Source organism: Umbelopsis ramanniana (assembly GCF_025399195.1).
Source record: "Umbelopsis ramanniana AG unplaced genomic scaffold K450scaffold_15, whole genome shotgun sequence".
In the NCBI taxonomy this organism is placed as follows: Eukaryota; Fungi; Mucoromycota; class Umbelopsidomycetes; order Umbelopsidales; family Umbelopsidaceae; genus Umbelopsis; species Umbelopsis ramanniana.
Window position 1 is genome coordinate 132,761 of NW_026252101.1, and position 14,553 is coordinate 147,313.

At 43.2% G+C, this 14,553-nt stretch overlaps 8 protein-coding genes across 8 annotated transcripts; 4 read left to right on the plus strand and 4 right to left on the minus strand.

Moving 5' to 3' along the window:
- K450DRAFT_232613 (uncharacterized protein) lies at nucleotides 1–1,981 on the minus strand. Its single transcript, XM_051587624.1, has one exon. It carries the CDS (start codon nucleotides 1,806–1,808, stop codon nucleotides 171–173), a length of 1,638 nt encoding a protein of 545 aa, XP_051446352.1. The 5' UTR covers nucleotides 1,809–1,981; the 3' UTR covers nucleotides 1–170.
- Nucleotides 1,982–2,287: 306 nt separating this feature from the next.
- Nucleotides 2,288–3,205, plus strand: K450DRAFT_232619 (uncharacterized protein). Its single transcript, XM_051587625.1, has 6 exons — nucleotides 2,288–2,382; nucleotides 2,455–2,535; nucleotides 2,595–2,731; nucleotides 2,792–2,844; nucleotides 2,926–2,958; nucleotides 3,038–3,205. The coding sequence occupies exons 1-6, from the start codon at nucleotides 2,337–2,339 to the stop codon at nucleotides 3,111–3,113; spliced, it is 426 nt and encodes a 141-aa protein (XP_051446353.1). The 5' UTR covers nucleotides 2,288–2,336; the 3' UTR covers nucleotides 3,114–3,205.
- Nucleotides 3,006–4,846, minus strand: K450DRAFT_232620 (uncharacterized protein). Its single transcript, XM_051587626.1, has 3 exons — nucleotides 4,203–4,846; nucleotides 3,870–4,140; nucleotides 3,006–3,795 (listed from the first exon to the last, which is right to left on the minus strand). Exons 1-3 carry the CDS (start codon nucleotides 4,669–4,671, stop codon nucleotides 3,381–3,383), a joined length of 1,155 nt encoding a protein of 384 aa, XP_051446354.1. The 5' UTR covers nucleotides 4,672–4,846; the 3' UTR covers nucleotides 3,006–3,380.
- A 771-nt stretch (nucleotides 4,847–5,617) lies between these two features.
- On the plus strand, nucleotides 5,618–7,091 carry K450DRAFT_232624 (uncharacterized protein). The gene is made up of 8 exons (XM_051587627.1): nucleotides 5,618–5,728; nucleotides 6,068–6,090; nucleotides 6,245–6,305; nucleotides 6,391–6,439; nucleotides 6,512–6,534; nucleotides 6,630–6,686; nucleotides 6,756–6,847; nucleotides 6,929–7,091. The coding sequence occupies exons 1-8, from the start codon at nucleotides 5,676–5,678 to the stop codon at nucleotides 6,937–6,939; spliced, it is 369 nt and encodes a 122-aa protein (XP_051446355.1). The 5' UTR covers nucleotides 5,618–5,675; the 3' UTR covers nucleotides 6,940–7,091.
- K450DRAFT_232633 (uncharacterized protein) lies at nucleotides 6,949–8,044 on the plus strand. The gene is made up of 2 exons (XM_051587628.1): nucleotides 6,949–7,628; nucleotides 7,701–8,044. Exons 1-2 carry the CDS (start codon nucleotides 7,243–7,245, stop codon nucleotides 7,861–7,863), a joined length of 549 nt encoding a protein of 182 aa, XP_051446356.1. The 5' UTR covers nucleotides 6,949–7,242; the 3' UTR covers nucleotides 7,864–8,044.
- An 818-nt stretch (nucleotides 8,045–8,862) lies between these two features.
- On the plus strand, nucleotides 8,863–11,024 carry K450DRAFT_232639 (uncharacterized protein). Its single transcript, XM_051587629.1, has one exon. The coding sequence runs from the start codon at nucleotides 8,898–8,900 to the stop codon at nucleotides 10,863–10,865; it is 1,968 nt and encodes a 655-aa protein (XP_051446357.1). The 5' UTR covers nucleotides 8,863–8,897; the 3' UTR covers nucleotides 10,866–11,024.
- A 491-nt stretch (nucleotides 11,025–11,515) lies between these two features.
- Nucleotides 11,516–12,695, minus strand: K450DRAFT_232646 (uncharacterized protein). The gene is made up of 5 exons (XM_051587630.1): nucleotides 12,317–12,695; nucleotides 12,080–12,246; nucleotides 11,929–11,982; nucleotides 11,695–11,846; nucleotides 11,516–11,604 (listed from the first exon to the last, which is right to left on the minus strand). The coding sequence occupies exons 1-5, from the start codon at nucleotides 12,567–12,569 to the stop codon at nucleotides 11,598–11,600; spliced, it is 633 nt and encodes a 210-aa protein (XP_051446358.1). The 5' UTR covers nucleotides 12,570–12,695; the 3' UTR covers nucleotides 11,516–11,597.
- A 1,399-nt stretch (nucleotides 12,696–14,094) lies between these two features.
- On the minus strand, nucleotides 14,095–14,482 carry K450DRAFT_232649 (uncharacterized protein). The gene is made up of 2 exons (XM_051587631.1): nucleotides 14,310–14,482; nucleotides 14,095–14,245 (listed from the first exon to the last, which is right to left on the minus strand). The coding sequence occupies exons 1-2, from the start codon at nucleotides 14,414–14,416 to the stop codon at nucleotides 14,191–14,193; spliced, it is 162 nt and encodes a 53-aa protein (XP_051446359.1). The 5' UTR covers nucleotides 14,417–14,482; the 3' UTR covers nucleotides 14,095–14,190.
- Between the last annotated feature and the right edge of the window lie 71 nt (nucleotides 14,483–14,553).

Sequence of the window (14,553 nt, forward strand, 5' to 3'; positions counted from 1 at the left end):
CATTTTTTTTTTTTTTTTTTGTAACGACCTTATATTAGAAAAAAAAAAAAAATTCCCCAAAACATTCATTTTTGTGCAAAAATAAAAAAAAAAGAGAATGTTGTATTTACAAAAACAGAGTTTCAGTCAATGGGCGGGTGGGCGGATATAACGTTCATCCCCTTACGAACCTATATGGAGGTGGATTTATAATCATCCAAAGCCTCCAGTAGTTTTTCCGCTGTAGCAACGGCATGTTTACGACGGTTACGAATGTCCGCTTGGCCCATAGAATCCACTGCATCGAGCTGTAACAGCAATTGCACCAGTTCTTCCTCTCGTCGCAAGAACTCTTTGTTGGGCTTAGTTGTGGCAGGCAGTGTTTTGCGTTTGGTGGTCGTGTCAAACGTGAGCGGTCCAATCGCTTCACTTGCATGAGTATGCTTGACTTCATCAAGCTTTCGTTCGATCGCCGCTAGTTTGTCAAGTTGTGCTTGCTTTGCCTTCTCATCCACTCCTTCTTCTTCGGTCGGGACAGCCGCTTGAGGTGGTACTACATCTGATGTATCTTGTGCCATAATATCACCTTCTTCAAATTCATTAGCAGGCGTAGGTTCAGCTTCAGTGATGATATCCTCTGGAATATAGCCTCCCAGGTGGGTAGTTTTGGCAGATGGCTCTAGTATGGTCGGAGGTTCCTGCTGTTGTTTCTGCTGCTGTTTCTGCTGCTGTTCTTTCTGTTTTTGCTGCTGTTCTTGCTGCCTTTGCTGCTGCTCTTGCTGCTGCCTTTCCTGTAGCTTCTGCTGTTCCTGTTGCTGCTTTTCAGGCTTTGCTTCATCATATGCAAATGCCCTTTCATCAGTGTCACCCTTACGTCGCTGCATAAGTTGGCGTAAAAACTCTTGTAAAGTCTGTTCTTGATTAGACTCCTCTTCTTCGACATATGGATCGTCTGGTTCATATGACTTTTCATCTGGGGCAGTTGGAGTACTTTCAAAATTATACACTTGATCAGCCCCTGCTTGTCTGTAGGTTGGAAGCTCATCAGGAGCCGTAGGCTCTTGCTCCGCTTCAACCTCCGGCTGCTTTTCCTCTTGAAATTCATATCTAGTAGCTGGTACTTGTGGCACGTTTTGCGATAGATCACGTAGGGTAAATGCACCACCCAGCTCGTCTTCATTTTCCATCTCATCCGGCTCTTCCGCCATGGTCAACCGATTCCACAAGGACTGCTGAAGAGCTTGTTCATCATCCTCGTCGTCTTCATCGACCCAGTCAGGGTTACCATCGTCCTCGACCGGCTCTTGTTCCCAGTCCTCGTTAGCAAAACAGTGGCGGAGTACATTGCACATGTGCTTGGCCTTGTAGTCGTCAAAAGATCGCTCTAGTTTGGGATAAGCAACTAGTCTGGGCGACTGGCTTTGTCTTTGAGCTAGCTGAGCGCGCGCATCTTGCAAGTATCGACTTTTGAGCATCTCATTTTGACGTTGTTCCAAAGCCTCGGCGATTTTACGCCGATAAACCTGTTCTTCCACTGCACGGATCAGTTGCTTCTGTCGGTAAGTTTGAATAGCACGCTGAATTTGCTCTTCACGACGTTGACGTGCAAGAGATTTCCAGTAAGCCAAGCGATAAAGTGCTAATTCCAACTGCTTCTGTTCTTGTACAGCATACTGCTGTTTCAGTTGCTCTCGCAATTGCTCTTCCTTATCTTGCTTCTCCTTCTGCAGCAGCTGCTGCAACATCGTATAGTCACGATGAGAGATAGCGCGCTCCACGGGACGGGAAAGTGGCTGAACTGTTACGTTGCTATCTGGGACGACGTACATGATCGTGGGTGATAAAGCAAACGAGGAGGATGGGTTTCGGGTGCTTGTGCGCAACAGTTTTCTGATTTCTTCCTCGGTCACGTGGGTGCCGTCATTGGCTTTGCTTGCCTTTTTGATTCTTCACCCACTTTAGATAAAATCGAACCTACCAGAGAAGCTGGACGTTCTTTAGGGTCCACTGAAGTATAATTGTGAAAGGTGGAACTTACGACTAGTATATGTGTCTGTCCATTGGACAGCGTTGACGATCCCGTGGTCTCAGACTGGGTTATTCTTGCATTATCTGCACCAGCCTGAGGTTTATTCCCCACATGAATGGGATGTGGTAAATAGCACATTGCTCAATAGTTTCAAGGTATCAAGGAGGTTGCGGTATCGAACTACATAGTTTTTCAGGTATTGAGGATGCCATGGTAGCTTGACGTCAAAATTCGCGATTATGCCAACCAATAATTTTTGCCGCTTTAATTTTTTGGATGCCTTGAACGAAATTGGGGAAACTATCCCGATCAAACGTAAAAGCACACCATGTCTTGGTACCAAACTCAATTCAAACTTAGTCCTCGGCCAAGAGGTAGTGTCCTCCATTCAGGATCGTCTTGATACGCATCACGACAGAAAAAAGCTCATTTATGTCTGTTTTCAGGATGCCACCTTGTACACGACGAGATTTGTTCACAAGTGCCCGAGATTAGAAAGTACAAAGTCGGCATGGCCAATGTCTTTTGTAGGTATCAATGTTCACTCAGCAGCGTACCATCGACTGTTACTGAAGAGCCTTTGCAGTGCAGCATACTAGTGCCTCGCTCATGTTGAACGAGAACTACGACCCCACAGTGAGAAAAGACTATGAAATGGCTCTCAACAAAATCGCTCCTGAAGACTTTCCCTACGTCCACACCGATGAGGGTCCGGACGATATGGTAAGAGTAGCAATAGGGCAACTATATACCTTGATGAAAGCACTCATCTGTTATACGTAGCCTGGACATCTCAAATCTGGCCTTGTCGGCGTCTCACTCAACATTCCTATAACGTTGGTATCTCCTTCCTCACCCTGTCATGCTAAAGATTTCATCCATTAGCTAAATACTCACTTTGCATTTTCCTCCCATAGTCAAGGAAGACTTAATACCGGCACATGGCAAGGGTAAGCACTTCAACGAACTCGTACATGGCGCTTCAGCTTGCTACAAAGTTTGTTTGCTAATCTTTCTTGCACTCCATAGTATCTGGCTCTGTGAACACAGAGATCATGGCGGTTCCCGTAAAGTTGTTGTAACTCTGCAGGGTGAACGAATGTAAACAATATGTAAAATCGAACCGATCGTATAAGGCCAAAAAATAAACCTATCTAGACCGACGAAGCAATATTCCGTAATGTACTGCTCATAATGAGTTCTAAATAGAGGCATTTCCATTGTTGTGTGAAAAAGCAAAAAAGTGCGAATATTATTGTTATGGTATTTTTTACAACTGGAATTGAGAAATGAACTTCTAGATAAAGCAAAAAGAGATGGTGGTGAATTCAATTCAAGCGAAGCTATTTACAGGAGGACAATTTTTCTTCATTCAGTCCAAATCTTCTTGGAGATGTTTTTGTTGCACTAGCGTAACAATGCAAGTAATATCGTCAACCTTGCCACCTCTATAATGGCCGCCATGGGCACGAGCACCTTTAGCCCAAGGGCTTAGTCGCTTAGGATCCAGAGAGAGACGTCGTGCAGCGTCAGTCAACAGCTTTGCCAAGACTCGGATATGTGCGAGGGAATCCTCACTTTTGCCAGTATCAGCAATGTGTCCCATATGTGCATTCACAATTTGTAAGGTTTCGTGGGAAAACACGTTGTCAAAGTAACCATCGGTGGCGAGTATGATCAAATCTCCATTGCGCAAGAAGAACGATTTGCGGTCTCCATCCTTTGGAAGGTCGGTAACATAGCTGGCTCGATTTGGGTAGTTGTCTGGGACCACCGTCAACTGATACCTGTCAAAAGTAATAATCACATGGTGTCAGTTGGGAAATTATGATGTGTCATATTCGTGCCATCATTGACTTACGGGCAATTAAAGAAATGCTGCTGGCTTGGGCTTTCGAAGACGATCTTTTGATCACGGATCAAAATGAACGCGCTATCGCCCAAGTTACAACTGGTCATATATCCAGTCTTTTTGCACATTTCCAAAATGCAAGCTGTGCTACTTCCGGCTTGGACCATTCTGCGATCAACCAATTCAGTGAAAGCGTTGTCAAGAATATCATGTGCGTTTACAGACTCCAAATCTTTGGCGATACTTGCACAATTGTTCATGAGAGTCCAAGAGAACAAGGCTATAAAGGGATTGATGAATGACATTGTTGATGGACGACGGTAAAGAGTTATAAGGACTTACCAGGGTCAACACCAACTTCAGCCCATCCACCTACTCCGTCAGCAACACCTACGGCTAAGCCTTTGCGAGTACTTGTGTGAAAAAAAGCATCTTCACCAGCATCAACTTTGCCTACTTGAGTACGTTTCCAGTAGGGAGTTTTTTCTGCTGTATCTTTGGATTTACGACCGCGATTCTTGGGGTGCCAAGCCGCGGCAACCACAAAGTTATAATCTGTATCAGTATCTTCTTGTGGCTCTTTAGGAGCAGATTTGGAAGTTTCTACATATGTAGCATCTTCAGTTGCATGTGTGGGGATGGACACCTGGGGCTGTTGTAAAGGTGCCTTTGCGCTGGAATGAAGCAGGAGCTCCTGGCGAGCGGTGATTGGGCGAAGAGCTACAAATGAGGGAGCAAGTGACCGCCGCCATAGTTGATAAAAGCTCGTGCGAGCTGTGAAGGCTAGACGGTTGGAAGTGGGTCTAAACATGGGCTACCGATTTTGCAGGCAATGTGCGACAAAGTGTGGGAGAGCAAAAAAAAATATTTTTATTCTGGTGTGGGCGAAAGGAAGGAAATTTTGAGTGACGCTGCCAAGTTGGGCTTCCTTTGGCAAATCATGTATCCGAGAACGAATTTTTTATTTTTGGCTTTCTCGGTACTTGATGTTGCTGCCGGTTATCGCCACCAACACCAATCGTAACTTTAGTGTTGCAGTTTGTTTTCTCTAGAAGGCAGAAGCATTTTCGTTTCAACTCGCACATCGGAGCATCGGCAAATCATGACATAGGTAACTTTCTTTGCTTGAGCGCCTGTACATTTCGGGCACAGTATAACGTCAAATTGGCCAAACATCTGTATAATGACTTCACTATTCAAATAATGGGGTACGCTCGGATCTTATTATTGCTTCTTGAAAATAAAGCTGCTGGTGTATATTTTTAACAATTGGTATCAAAGAAAAAAAAAAGACAATGCGGGACTTTTCTGCGCTTTCCATTGAAATTATGACTCTGATTGCCTTGGTGTCTTCGAATCACCACTCACCCCCAGTACATTAATCTAGATGGCAAGACAAATTATATTGGTAGACTAACTATCCTGGTTAGCAGGAGCATGATCGAAATGCTTGCCAATTGTGAAGAAACAGCGTAAATTTCTGTCCGAGAGCAGTGAAAATTCGCCGGAGTGTCGTCCGCGTACCCTTGCAAATTGACAATCAGTCATTTAATAAGTAGGTGGCAATCAAGGGCTGTTGATTACAGTTTCATGTAAACAGATAGCTCCCACTTGGCAAGCTCTTTTAAAACGTGTGTTTATTGTGCTAACGCTGCCAAAATTGGCGAATGGGGTCATAGTTCGGGTTAGGGGTGTTACAGACACAATTTTTTTGAGGGTAAATGAAAATTCCAGTTCGTTCGATTGTCAAGCTTCAACTCTTTCTTTTCCTTTTACCTTATTTTCTCGAAGAACCCTTCGCTCACTTTATAAGCTATGGGATTATTAGACGAATTTCGCTCCAAAAACTTCTCTCTATATGGACAAGTGTAAGTGTTCTCTCTTTTATTTCATTAGGAGGTATGGCGTGTAAGGGTGCGACGGATACGGCGGCTACGTGCCAAGCGGGAAGAACGGGTACGATCATACATGCCCTCGTCTTGGCAAAAGAAGCTGCGAAAAACAACAAAGTTAGCGCAGTCTTCTTTGGTATCCAACACTGCATCATGCCACTCCCAAGCCTTCTGCCAAAAAAGAAGAAACGAACGTCTCAGTCACTACTAGGATTTTTGGTGCGCCTATCGAGCGGGATTTGGAATACAACAGGGTAAACCGAGTTCACTTTATCTAACGCAACTTCCTACTTTTCTCTCTTTGAATGGCCTTAGATTCGGTATCATCTCAATTATACGTAAGTGATACCTTTTTTGACCTGGTTAGCATCAACGGGTGATTTATTGGGCTTGGCATAAAATATTTCCAGCACCCGGCTGGTCTTAAACCCGCTTTACATCCTTATGCTACCCGTAGTGCATGCTTTACTTACCTTATCGCATTTCATCTAGTCCTCATTGCCCTTGGTATTGTGACTTTCTTGAGCCATGTTGTCTTCAGTATCGTCGGATGGTAAGTCGGAAAAAATGCTGCGAACAAACCAGGAAGTAAAGGTGCCCCCAACTGACTTGAAACGCTTTGTGCACTTGTGATACAGGGTCATCGCCTTTATCTTGATTCTTGTGGAAGTACCTTTGTGTATGAGGGTAAGAAGACAACGATTTCATTGAAACACCTACTTTATTGCCTTACAAATGACTGACAGTTGAACTCTTTAGATGTGCCCCACCAACGACAAGTTGTAAGTTAAACTTACCCTTGGTCCCATTCCGGGGTTCAAAAGAAAAACCTTGCTGTCTGAGTTCAGTCTTCGTTTACTAACTTATGCGTTTCCAGCGATACATTTATACGCTACTTTGAAAACACATTGTTCCGTGCCATCATGTACCTGTGGTAAGTTTTTGCTATCAACCTCGTGAATATTGTTTGGTTTGTAACGCTAAGCTGACATTTACTATCTAGTTTCGCCGTTGTGATGTTCCTTTCCTCTCTCCTCAACACTGGACCGCTCATTGCCGCTGGTGTCAGTCTTCTCCTTGCTGCTCTTTGCTATGGTAAGTTGCACGAAAACCTTGTCAAGTCATTTTGGTGAATAATTCTGATGTTGACTGATTCATCCCTTCCTCTCCTTCAATTGCTACTGTAGGTTTCGCTACCGTCAAGGGCCAAGGATTTGCTAGCTCTTCCATGCTTGGTGGTACCGGTGTCGATAACGTTGTTTAAGTCGTTAAGAAAGGGAGTCTTGATTCCTATTGTGGAAAGGGAAACGTTTTATTCGCACTCCAGTCGATGTATTTTCCTCCTCGATTGTACTTAAAAAACTCTCACCGTGAAGGAGAGGTTTTTTTTATATAGTTTATATAGATATAATTGAAAAAATGGCAAACATACTCGAACCAAGTTTTTTATTTTTTTGAAAGTGGTGGTAATAAGTTGTCTGGGTCAGGGCATGAATTTGGTTGGCTTGGCCACAGTCATTTTTGTTCTCATTCGTGCCCCGCCGTCCAAAGTGTCTGTCTTGTTGTTATTGAATTACACCATTCATCATGGACAAATTGAGAGAAGTAAGATAAAAATCAACATATCTGTAGAGAGATGGTGCTTCCAGCATCCCAGATTAACTTTGTCCCTTGTTTGTCATCAGAAATTAGCCTCCCTTCGTGCTGAGGTCGACAGCGCAAACGCACGCGCTGAAAAGATGGAAGCCAAGATTGCTGAACTTGAGTCTGACCATAACAAGAAGGATGACGAGAGAACAAACTTGACTGAGAGAGCCAAGAACCTTGAGGAAAAGCTTGAAGAGGATGAGGCACAACTCAAGACTACCACTGCCAAGTAAGTAGCCGATTTGACGCTCGATAAGAGAAAAGAGCCAGTTGAAACTGATATGATATTTCTATTTGGCAGCTTCCAGGAGGCTGACTTGAAGGCTGAAAGACTTCAAAAGAGCAACCATCGCTTGGAAATCGAGATCGCTGAACTCGACAAGAAGATCAAGAATGTTGAAGAGAAAGTCCAGGCTTCACAGGCTGAGATGGAGGAACTTACCAGCGGTCTTGACAACGTCTAACCGTCTCGTTCTTCTTTGTCCAAGTGTAGCCTTGTTTTACTTTTTTTTTTTGCCTATGTGTGGGGAATTTAACAGGTGACATCTATGTATTTCTTGCAACAAGATCTTTCCTCCACCAAATCCGTGTTATACCTTTTTGAATATAAGGGAAGCTATGAGCCTTCTGTTACCCTTTAGCCCATTGTTGTTTGCGAGATGTTACTTTATGTGTTAAGGGAAAAAGCGTTGGTTCTATGGATGTTCGCTACGGTCATCCTATCTAACGAGCGAGCATCGGTGGCCTATGACGAATTTTCTTGTGGGGTTTAAACCTTTTTAGCACAGCCTTCTGAGTTCGTTAGGAATGAGCTGGTGGCAACAGTCCCTTCACATCAGCGCTACTTGAATCGAAGCTGCTCCAGAGTGACTTGTCATTATCTTTGGCTGCAGCATATTGTTCTTCAAAAGGCGAAATGTGTTGTGCAAATTAAAAACTCGGTCATACATGAACAGAAATTGAAATAATGTGTTGAAAAGGTAGAAGACGCGTACTTTTGATCAGATGACTACGTTTATTCTTTCAAGGAGACTTGTCAACCCGTGGCTATTATGATATGCCTGCGACTCAAATAGGATTACCAACCTGTGCACTACTTGTGGCTTGTGGTAAGTAGAGAAAAGTGGCAAACAAGTGGAGGCGGGAGTTATTTCGACCCAAAAAAAAAACCAATTTGTCGGCGCAACGTATACATTGGCAAGAGGTTGCAATGAACAGTCGAATATTGAAACACTCTTTTTTCACATACATACGTCGCAAAATACGATTTGCATAGGGGTCTGCCGAAGCCTTTCGTTTATCAATGCTTAAGAAGGCCAGACACTATTGTGGCAGACATGTGTTCGAAAGAGCCGAATCATGCAATAGATTTGTGCCTGAATATCGGTGTAACATCAGAAGAGCAGTTCAAATCAAAAATCTAATTACAGCGCAGCCGAATGGAATACGAGAAAGAGAGAAACCTCATCTTCTTCTCTCCCCTTCCTTTCCTTCATCGATGCCTGGCAGTTGGGCAGTGGTGCTACTGTCTTTTGTATTTAATGTTCATGCAGTTTATCGCCAACATCATATAGCCGTTCTCCAAAATCCCAGTACTGTGCTTTTGATTGGAGGAGCAGCCTTACCTAATAACTATTCACAACTTCTTGATCTTCGAAAACAACAAACCAAAAATGCCTATTCAACCTTGCCTGTAGCCTATCATACCGCTGTGCAGACATTGGGTAATGAAACACTTGTCCTGTTTGGCGCAACTGACTGGCAGTTATCCAACCTGTCAGCACCGTTTTGGATAGCAAATAATACCGCCACCATACAGAATGCAACTGATGCTGTTCAACCACCATTGCGCTATGGTCATACGTCCTTCTCGTATAACGAGAGCGATTTTGTACTTGGTGGAATTACAGATGACCAAAATGTACTGAGTGACCTCTGGCAGCTGAAGAATATGACCTGGTCGCAAGTGGCCATCAATTCCGCAAGTTTAGCGGGACATTCGACGATTGTGTACAATGACTGGATTGTCAGTTGCTTTGGTATCGACGACAACTGGAACCTTCAACACGAATGCTGGAGTTTAGATTTATCGACCAATGTGAGCCAAACTTTATCAGTTGAAAGCCAACATCATCCAGAACCCAGAGCTTGGGCGTCCTTGACTTTGCCAACCAATAGCACAGAAGCCATTCTTTATGGTGGCCAAGATGATTCTGGCGACTTTCTGGATGATTTGTGGACATTGGATATATCTGATCTTCCAAATTCAATATACTGGAGTCACGTTCCTGCTGGCAACACAACGCATCCTGTCGCGCGCGCTGGCCATGTAGCTCTCGAGATAGTACCGCCGCAAAATGTTTCATGCAACATCCTCCTCGTACACGGTGGAGAAGTGCCAAATACAGCTTATAACGATTCCACAGTTCAGTACCTCGACATCAGCACACTTACCTGGATATCGCCTTCAATTGTATCACAGCAGTTCAATAATGGAAGCATCATGCTAGCCGACAGTAATACAACCAATGCTTCTCTTTCATTTGATCAAGAAAGTGTTACATCCTCCAAGACCCTCGGTGGTGGAGCCATTGGCGGTATCGTCATTGGCAGTCTCTGTGCTGTTGCAGGCGCCGTTGGACTTTTCATTGTATATCGCCGCCGTCGATTCAATGGAAGACACGCCGCCCAGCATAATATACCAAAATCAACAGAGTTGCCTCCAAGTTCAGGAATTATGAACCTGCAACCACTGCAGCTATCCCTATCAGAGAAAGAGGATCTTCCTTACATCACCCAGCCCACACCTGTTAAGACGCACGATCGACGGTCCTATTTCGCTAACCAATTTCGTGACTCCATCTCCATCAAAAGCCACTCCTACGCTGAGCTCTTAGATGACGACGACGACAACGATAATAATATCTCAGTAGTGCAGACCATGAGTGACTCCAAGCCTGACTATTCAGCACCAAGACACCATGTTTCTGATAAAACCACGGATTCGGTCATTCCAACGTTTACCATGAATTCTATTGCAGAAAATGAAGCTGTTTCCAAAGAACAATTAAGTAATCCCGGAAAGAAACAGGCTCCCTCGCCCCTTGTACTGACCAACAGTCGTATAGCTTCAATGAAAGGCTCTCGTGTATCGCAGCTTTTGAATGTACCTTCCCCTGGTTCATCACCCGGTATTGACTCTCCGCAATCTGCGCGCATCTTCCTTAGCAGGCAACCATCGTCTAAATCCACTGGACGTGGTTCCGTGCGATCCATGCAATGGGTTGGATATGACCCTAGTACACGATACTCTGAAGGTGGATCCAGCAATGCCAATCTGGTAGTCAAGAATGTACGGGATAGTGTTTTGAGCTCTGGTAGTGAACAAAGTCTTCCTCCTCAACTTGCCATCCGTAATTCATTTGGCGATGATTTCAAGGTAACTTGGCCTCCTGAAGCGGAATAGGGTACCACGGACAGCATGGATGTATGTTTGGATCACGCACCACCATATCATCATAGACAGTATGGAGGCTGGCCTCCCTTAGGTCAAGGAACATGGGACAGACAGTATGTGCGCGAGGTTGCCAATTTATAATAATGTTGATAAATACAATTTATATCGTATGTACACTGTACAATCTTGAGAATTTTCTTCTTCTTTCATTCATGAAATTGATAATTTTTTTTTCTGTTCTGTTCTTTTCTTGCTAAATCTGTGGCATATGGATACATTATGGACTCTCCATGTCTATTGTGTAGGTGGGCTGCACCGGTAGTGATGCATGCAGGTCGGGGACATGTTGGATGATAGTTTTCCTGTGAATTGATATGGAGTCAAAAATAAAGGTTGTTGATCAGTTTTTGATTGTTTGCATAATGTCCTTACTTCATATGCGCCACCTTCTCCTGCGCAGGTGTGTTTGCAGCAAACGCACAATTTATTTGGATCGATTTTGGTTCGGCCGATACTGGAGATTGAAAGTTGATGGCAGATATCAGGTCGAGGTCAACGGATCGTGTGTCCTCATCTGACAAGTGAATATTGACTATAGCTGTGGCGACTTGTCCCATTCTCTTATCCACTTGTACGCCCTTCTTTTCTGCCAGATGGTGTAATTCTGTTTTCAACCTTTTCCATATATGCTCAGGGATCCGGACGTTGACGTACAAGGATATAAATTTGTATTGGACAGTATCACACTCTAATAATTGTCTGCAAGTGGTAAGGTTTACAAAATGTTTGGCCGGCAAGCATGATTGAGTTTTCAAACTCTGATAGTGTCGTCACTTACTTTCGGAATGCATCGCAAAGGGCAGCCATTAACTCTTGACGATGTATAGACACCGGTTCAGGGGTGATGGATACGGGTGTCTGATTAAACGAAGGCTGTAATTGGGGGGTATCTGGAGACGATGGTATAGAATATGTCTTTTTTCGAGCATCCTATAATGTCATTTTACGTCAATACAATATAAATTGAAGTAGGGGTAATGCTATTAGATGAAATGTGGCCAGACACACTTACCGTATCGTTCAATTGACCCGGGTGTTCCGTGGAGAGGCGCTTTGTTTCCTCTTGCTATGAAAAACGCCAGGCAAAACAAAACGTAATTTTAGTACCGACATAACCAAAAATACAAATGAGACAAGACTGATTATTCCCGGGAAGCACTTACAATGAAAAGTTCGCGTAGTTGCATCATGTATTTGAATAGACAGGTTCGATCTCTGATATCCCAATCATCTGATGCCACTTGATACACAGTAAACGCCGTTTCCAGCGGTGGTGGAAGAATAATGTCGGGAGGGAATTGCCAATCCACTGGATCAAATATGATCTGACCTAGAGAGACGCTCATATTGTTTAGCTATTGTTTGACAGTATACCGACGCTTTGCTAGCTGGTTTCTTACAGTCAATATTTTGTCCACAGTACTCTATACGGACGTTGAAGCGATCACAACCATGTTCAGGATCAAAAGAGGAATGACTTGTTTTAGAGGACGTTATGTTGATCCCATTCACGTTTTGTTGTTGAAGGTAGTCTGTTGATTCTCGTAGTAATGCGTATAACGGTGATGTTCGCATGGTAGTTTGAGCTTGTCTGGTGAAGAGAAGAGCTGAGTTAACTCCGATGGACTTCCTTTTTCCTGGCACACTTTGCATTTTTTCCCAATCATTTCGATATCTTGTTTTGTTTGAGGATGTTTTCCACTCCAAGTCCGTTTACAGCTTTTTACAATCCATGCTTTTCAATGAATAGTATACGTAAGTTGCTCTCATGGCTTTATTGGGTAGATTTTGACCACATTCTGGGTATTTAGGAGCTATTTGTTGAGATGTGGCCTAAATTGGCAGCCGGCGCTTTCCAGCAGTAAATATACGACATTGACGTTTCCTTACCGGATTCCTCCATTTTATGTTTCTGTTTTTCATGTTATTGTGTAAGTTTTTTGTTGTTTGTGAGTCTTTATTAAAGTTACGAGTGGCAACCGTCGCCTGAATTGGCGCGCAAAATAACTTGAGAATGACAACCTTGATTGTCGTTACCATGAGTAGGTTTCAAATTACTTTCAGAACCTGTTCATTGCTTAAAAAGTCATTCAGCAAATACACAATCTTGATTTGATCGATAAACATAATGGGAATTGCTCGACTTGATTGAGCTGATACCAAAACATCGTGGAGAACGGTAAAATCGGGGACCTTCGGGTCCGCACAGCCGATAGCAAATATTTATATTTTTCGCGGGCGAAAGTTTAGATCATAACATGTACGTGAGAATAGCGCTCGGCGAGAACCATCACTACACTTGGTCTGGATGATGTGTTATTGCGTCTAGTTCCAATAAGCCACCAGTCGACCAATGAATCAAGGGGTTAAACTGCATAATAAAGAACATAGTTTCAAAAATAACTTGCTTTGAATTTGAAAAGGAAACAGACAATTCCGATGTATTATGGTATACGGGGTTGTAGATCAGTGTCAAAGCGTAAGCAAAAAGGTAACTTTTCTGCCCCGAAGATGCAGTTAGGACGATCCTTTCGTATCGGTCATCGTTGTCTCGTGGATTATGATCCCCGAAAAGCAATTTATCTCATGTACAAAAAGTGGGGGCCTTGTCATGGTCAATATGTGAGTAACACCCATCGGTTCCATCAAAACAAGACGAGAAGGGTAAATCGATAACAAGGGCTACCGTAAGGATGCATTTCCTTTCCATATGATACTTATCGATATCCACAATTTACTGCCTAGAATAGTCCTTCCTACAAACTCCTACATTGAGGACCGTAAAAACAAATGTATGATGTTGCTCACCCCGATTTTCTTTGCCGTATTTATCATACTGGGCTAGTTCCACTAACTTAAAATCAACAAACTAAATGAAAAGATGGAATTTTTCATTTGAAATATCTGGCTTTATGGAGTGCTTTTGCGGGATAACGATGAGTTATTTAAAAATGATAATGAGACAGTATTGCCAGCTGGATTGGCTGATAAATAGCATGAATACCCAGCATAAGGAGAGAGAACGTTCTACTTGGGATACAATGGATGAGAGGAATGCAGGATTTTTGGGATTTTTGCTTTAGTTTCCTAGAGATGGAATGACTTTGTTTTCACTTGAATGGATTTGCGAAGGGATAGGATGAGTTGGATGAAAGGGTATTGGGCTTTTTAAAGGTTTTGAATTACGCAGAAAAAAACGAAGATAGGGTATGTACAATAACCGTGAACACCAGAGCCTAGGGCTTTGGCCCAAAAGCTGAGCTGATGGCGGCTATTACTTTAGTAAAGGGCAGTGACCTCTGAGGTGACCATATTTGCCACACCAGGAACTACGTAAGACTACGATTAGTTTTTCTTGTGATCGATCGTCATCAAACCATATCACAAACTTACCATTGTCCGCCGGAGAGATTAATATCCTTCACAGAGTCCTTTGGTCCTGAAGAAGTGGATGTCTTGCAGCACGATTTGGTCTTATTCAGAAAATTGGTAATGGCCATGTTTGAAAAATTTACGTAAAGAAAACTGAGGGTTTTCAAGTGTTGGACAAGGAGATGGTTTTCCTGGGTAGATGATATACGGAAGTGGTTCTCTCAAAGTTCGGGTTTATATATCTAATTTTTTTTTTTAAAGTTGG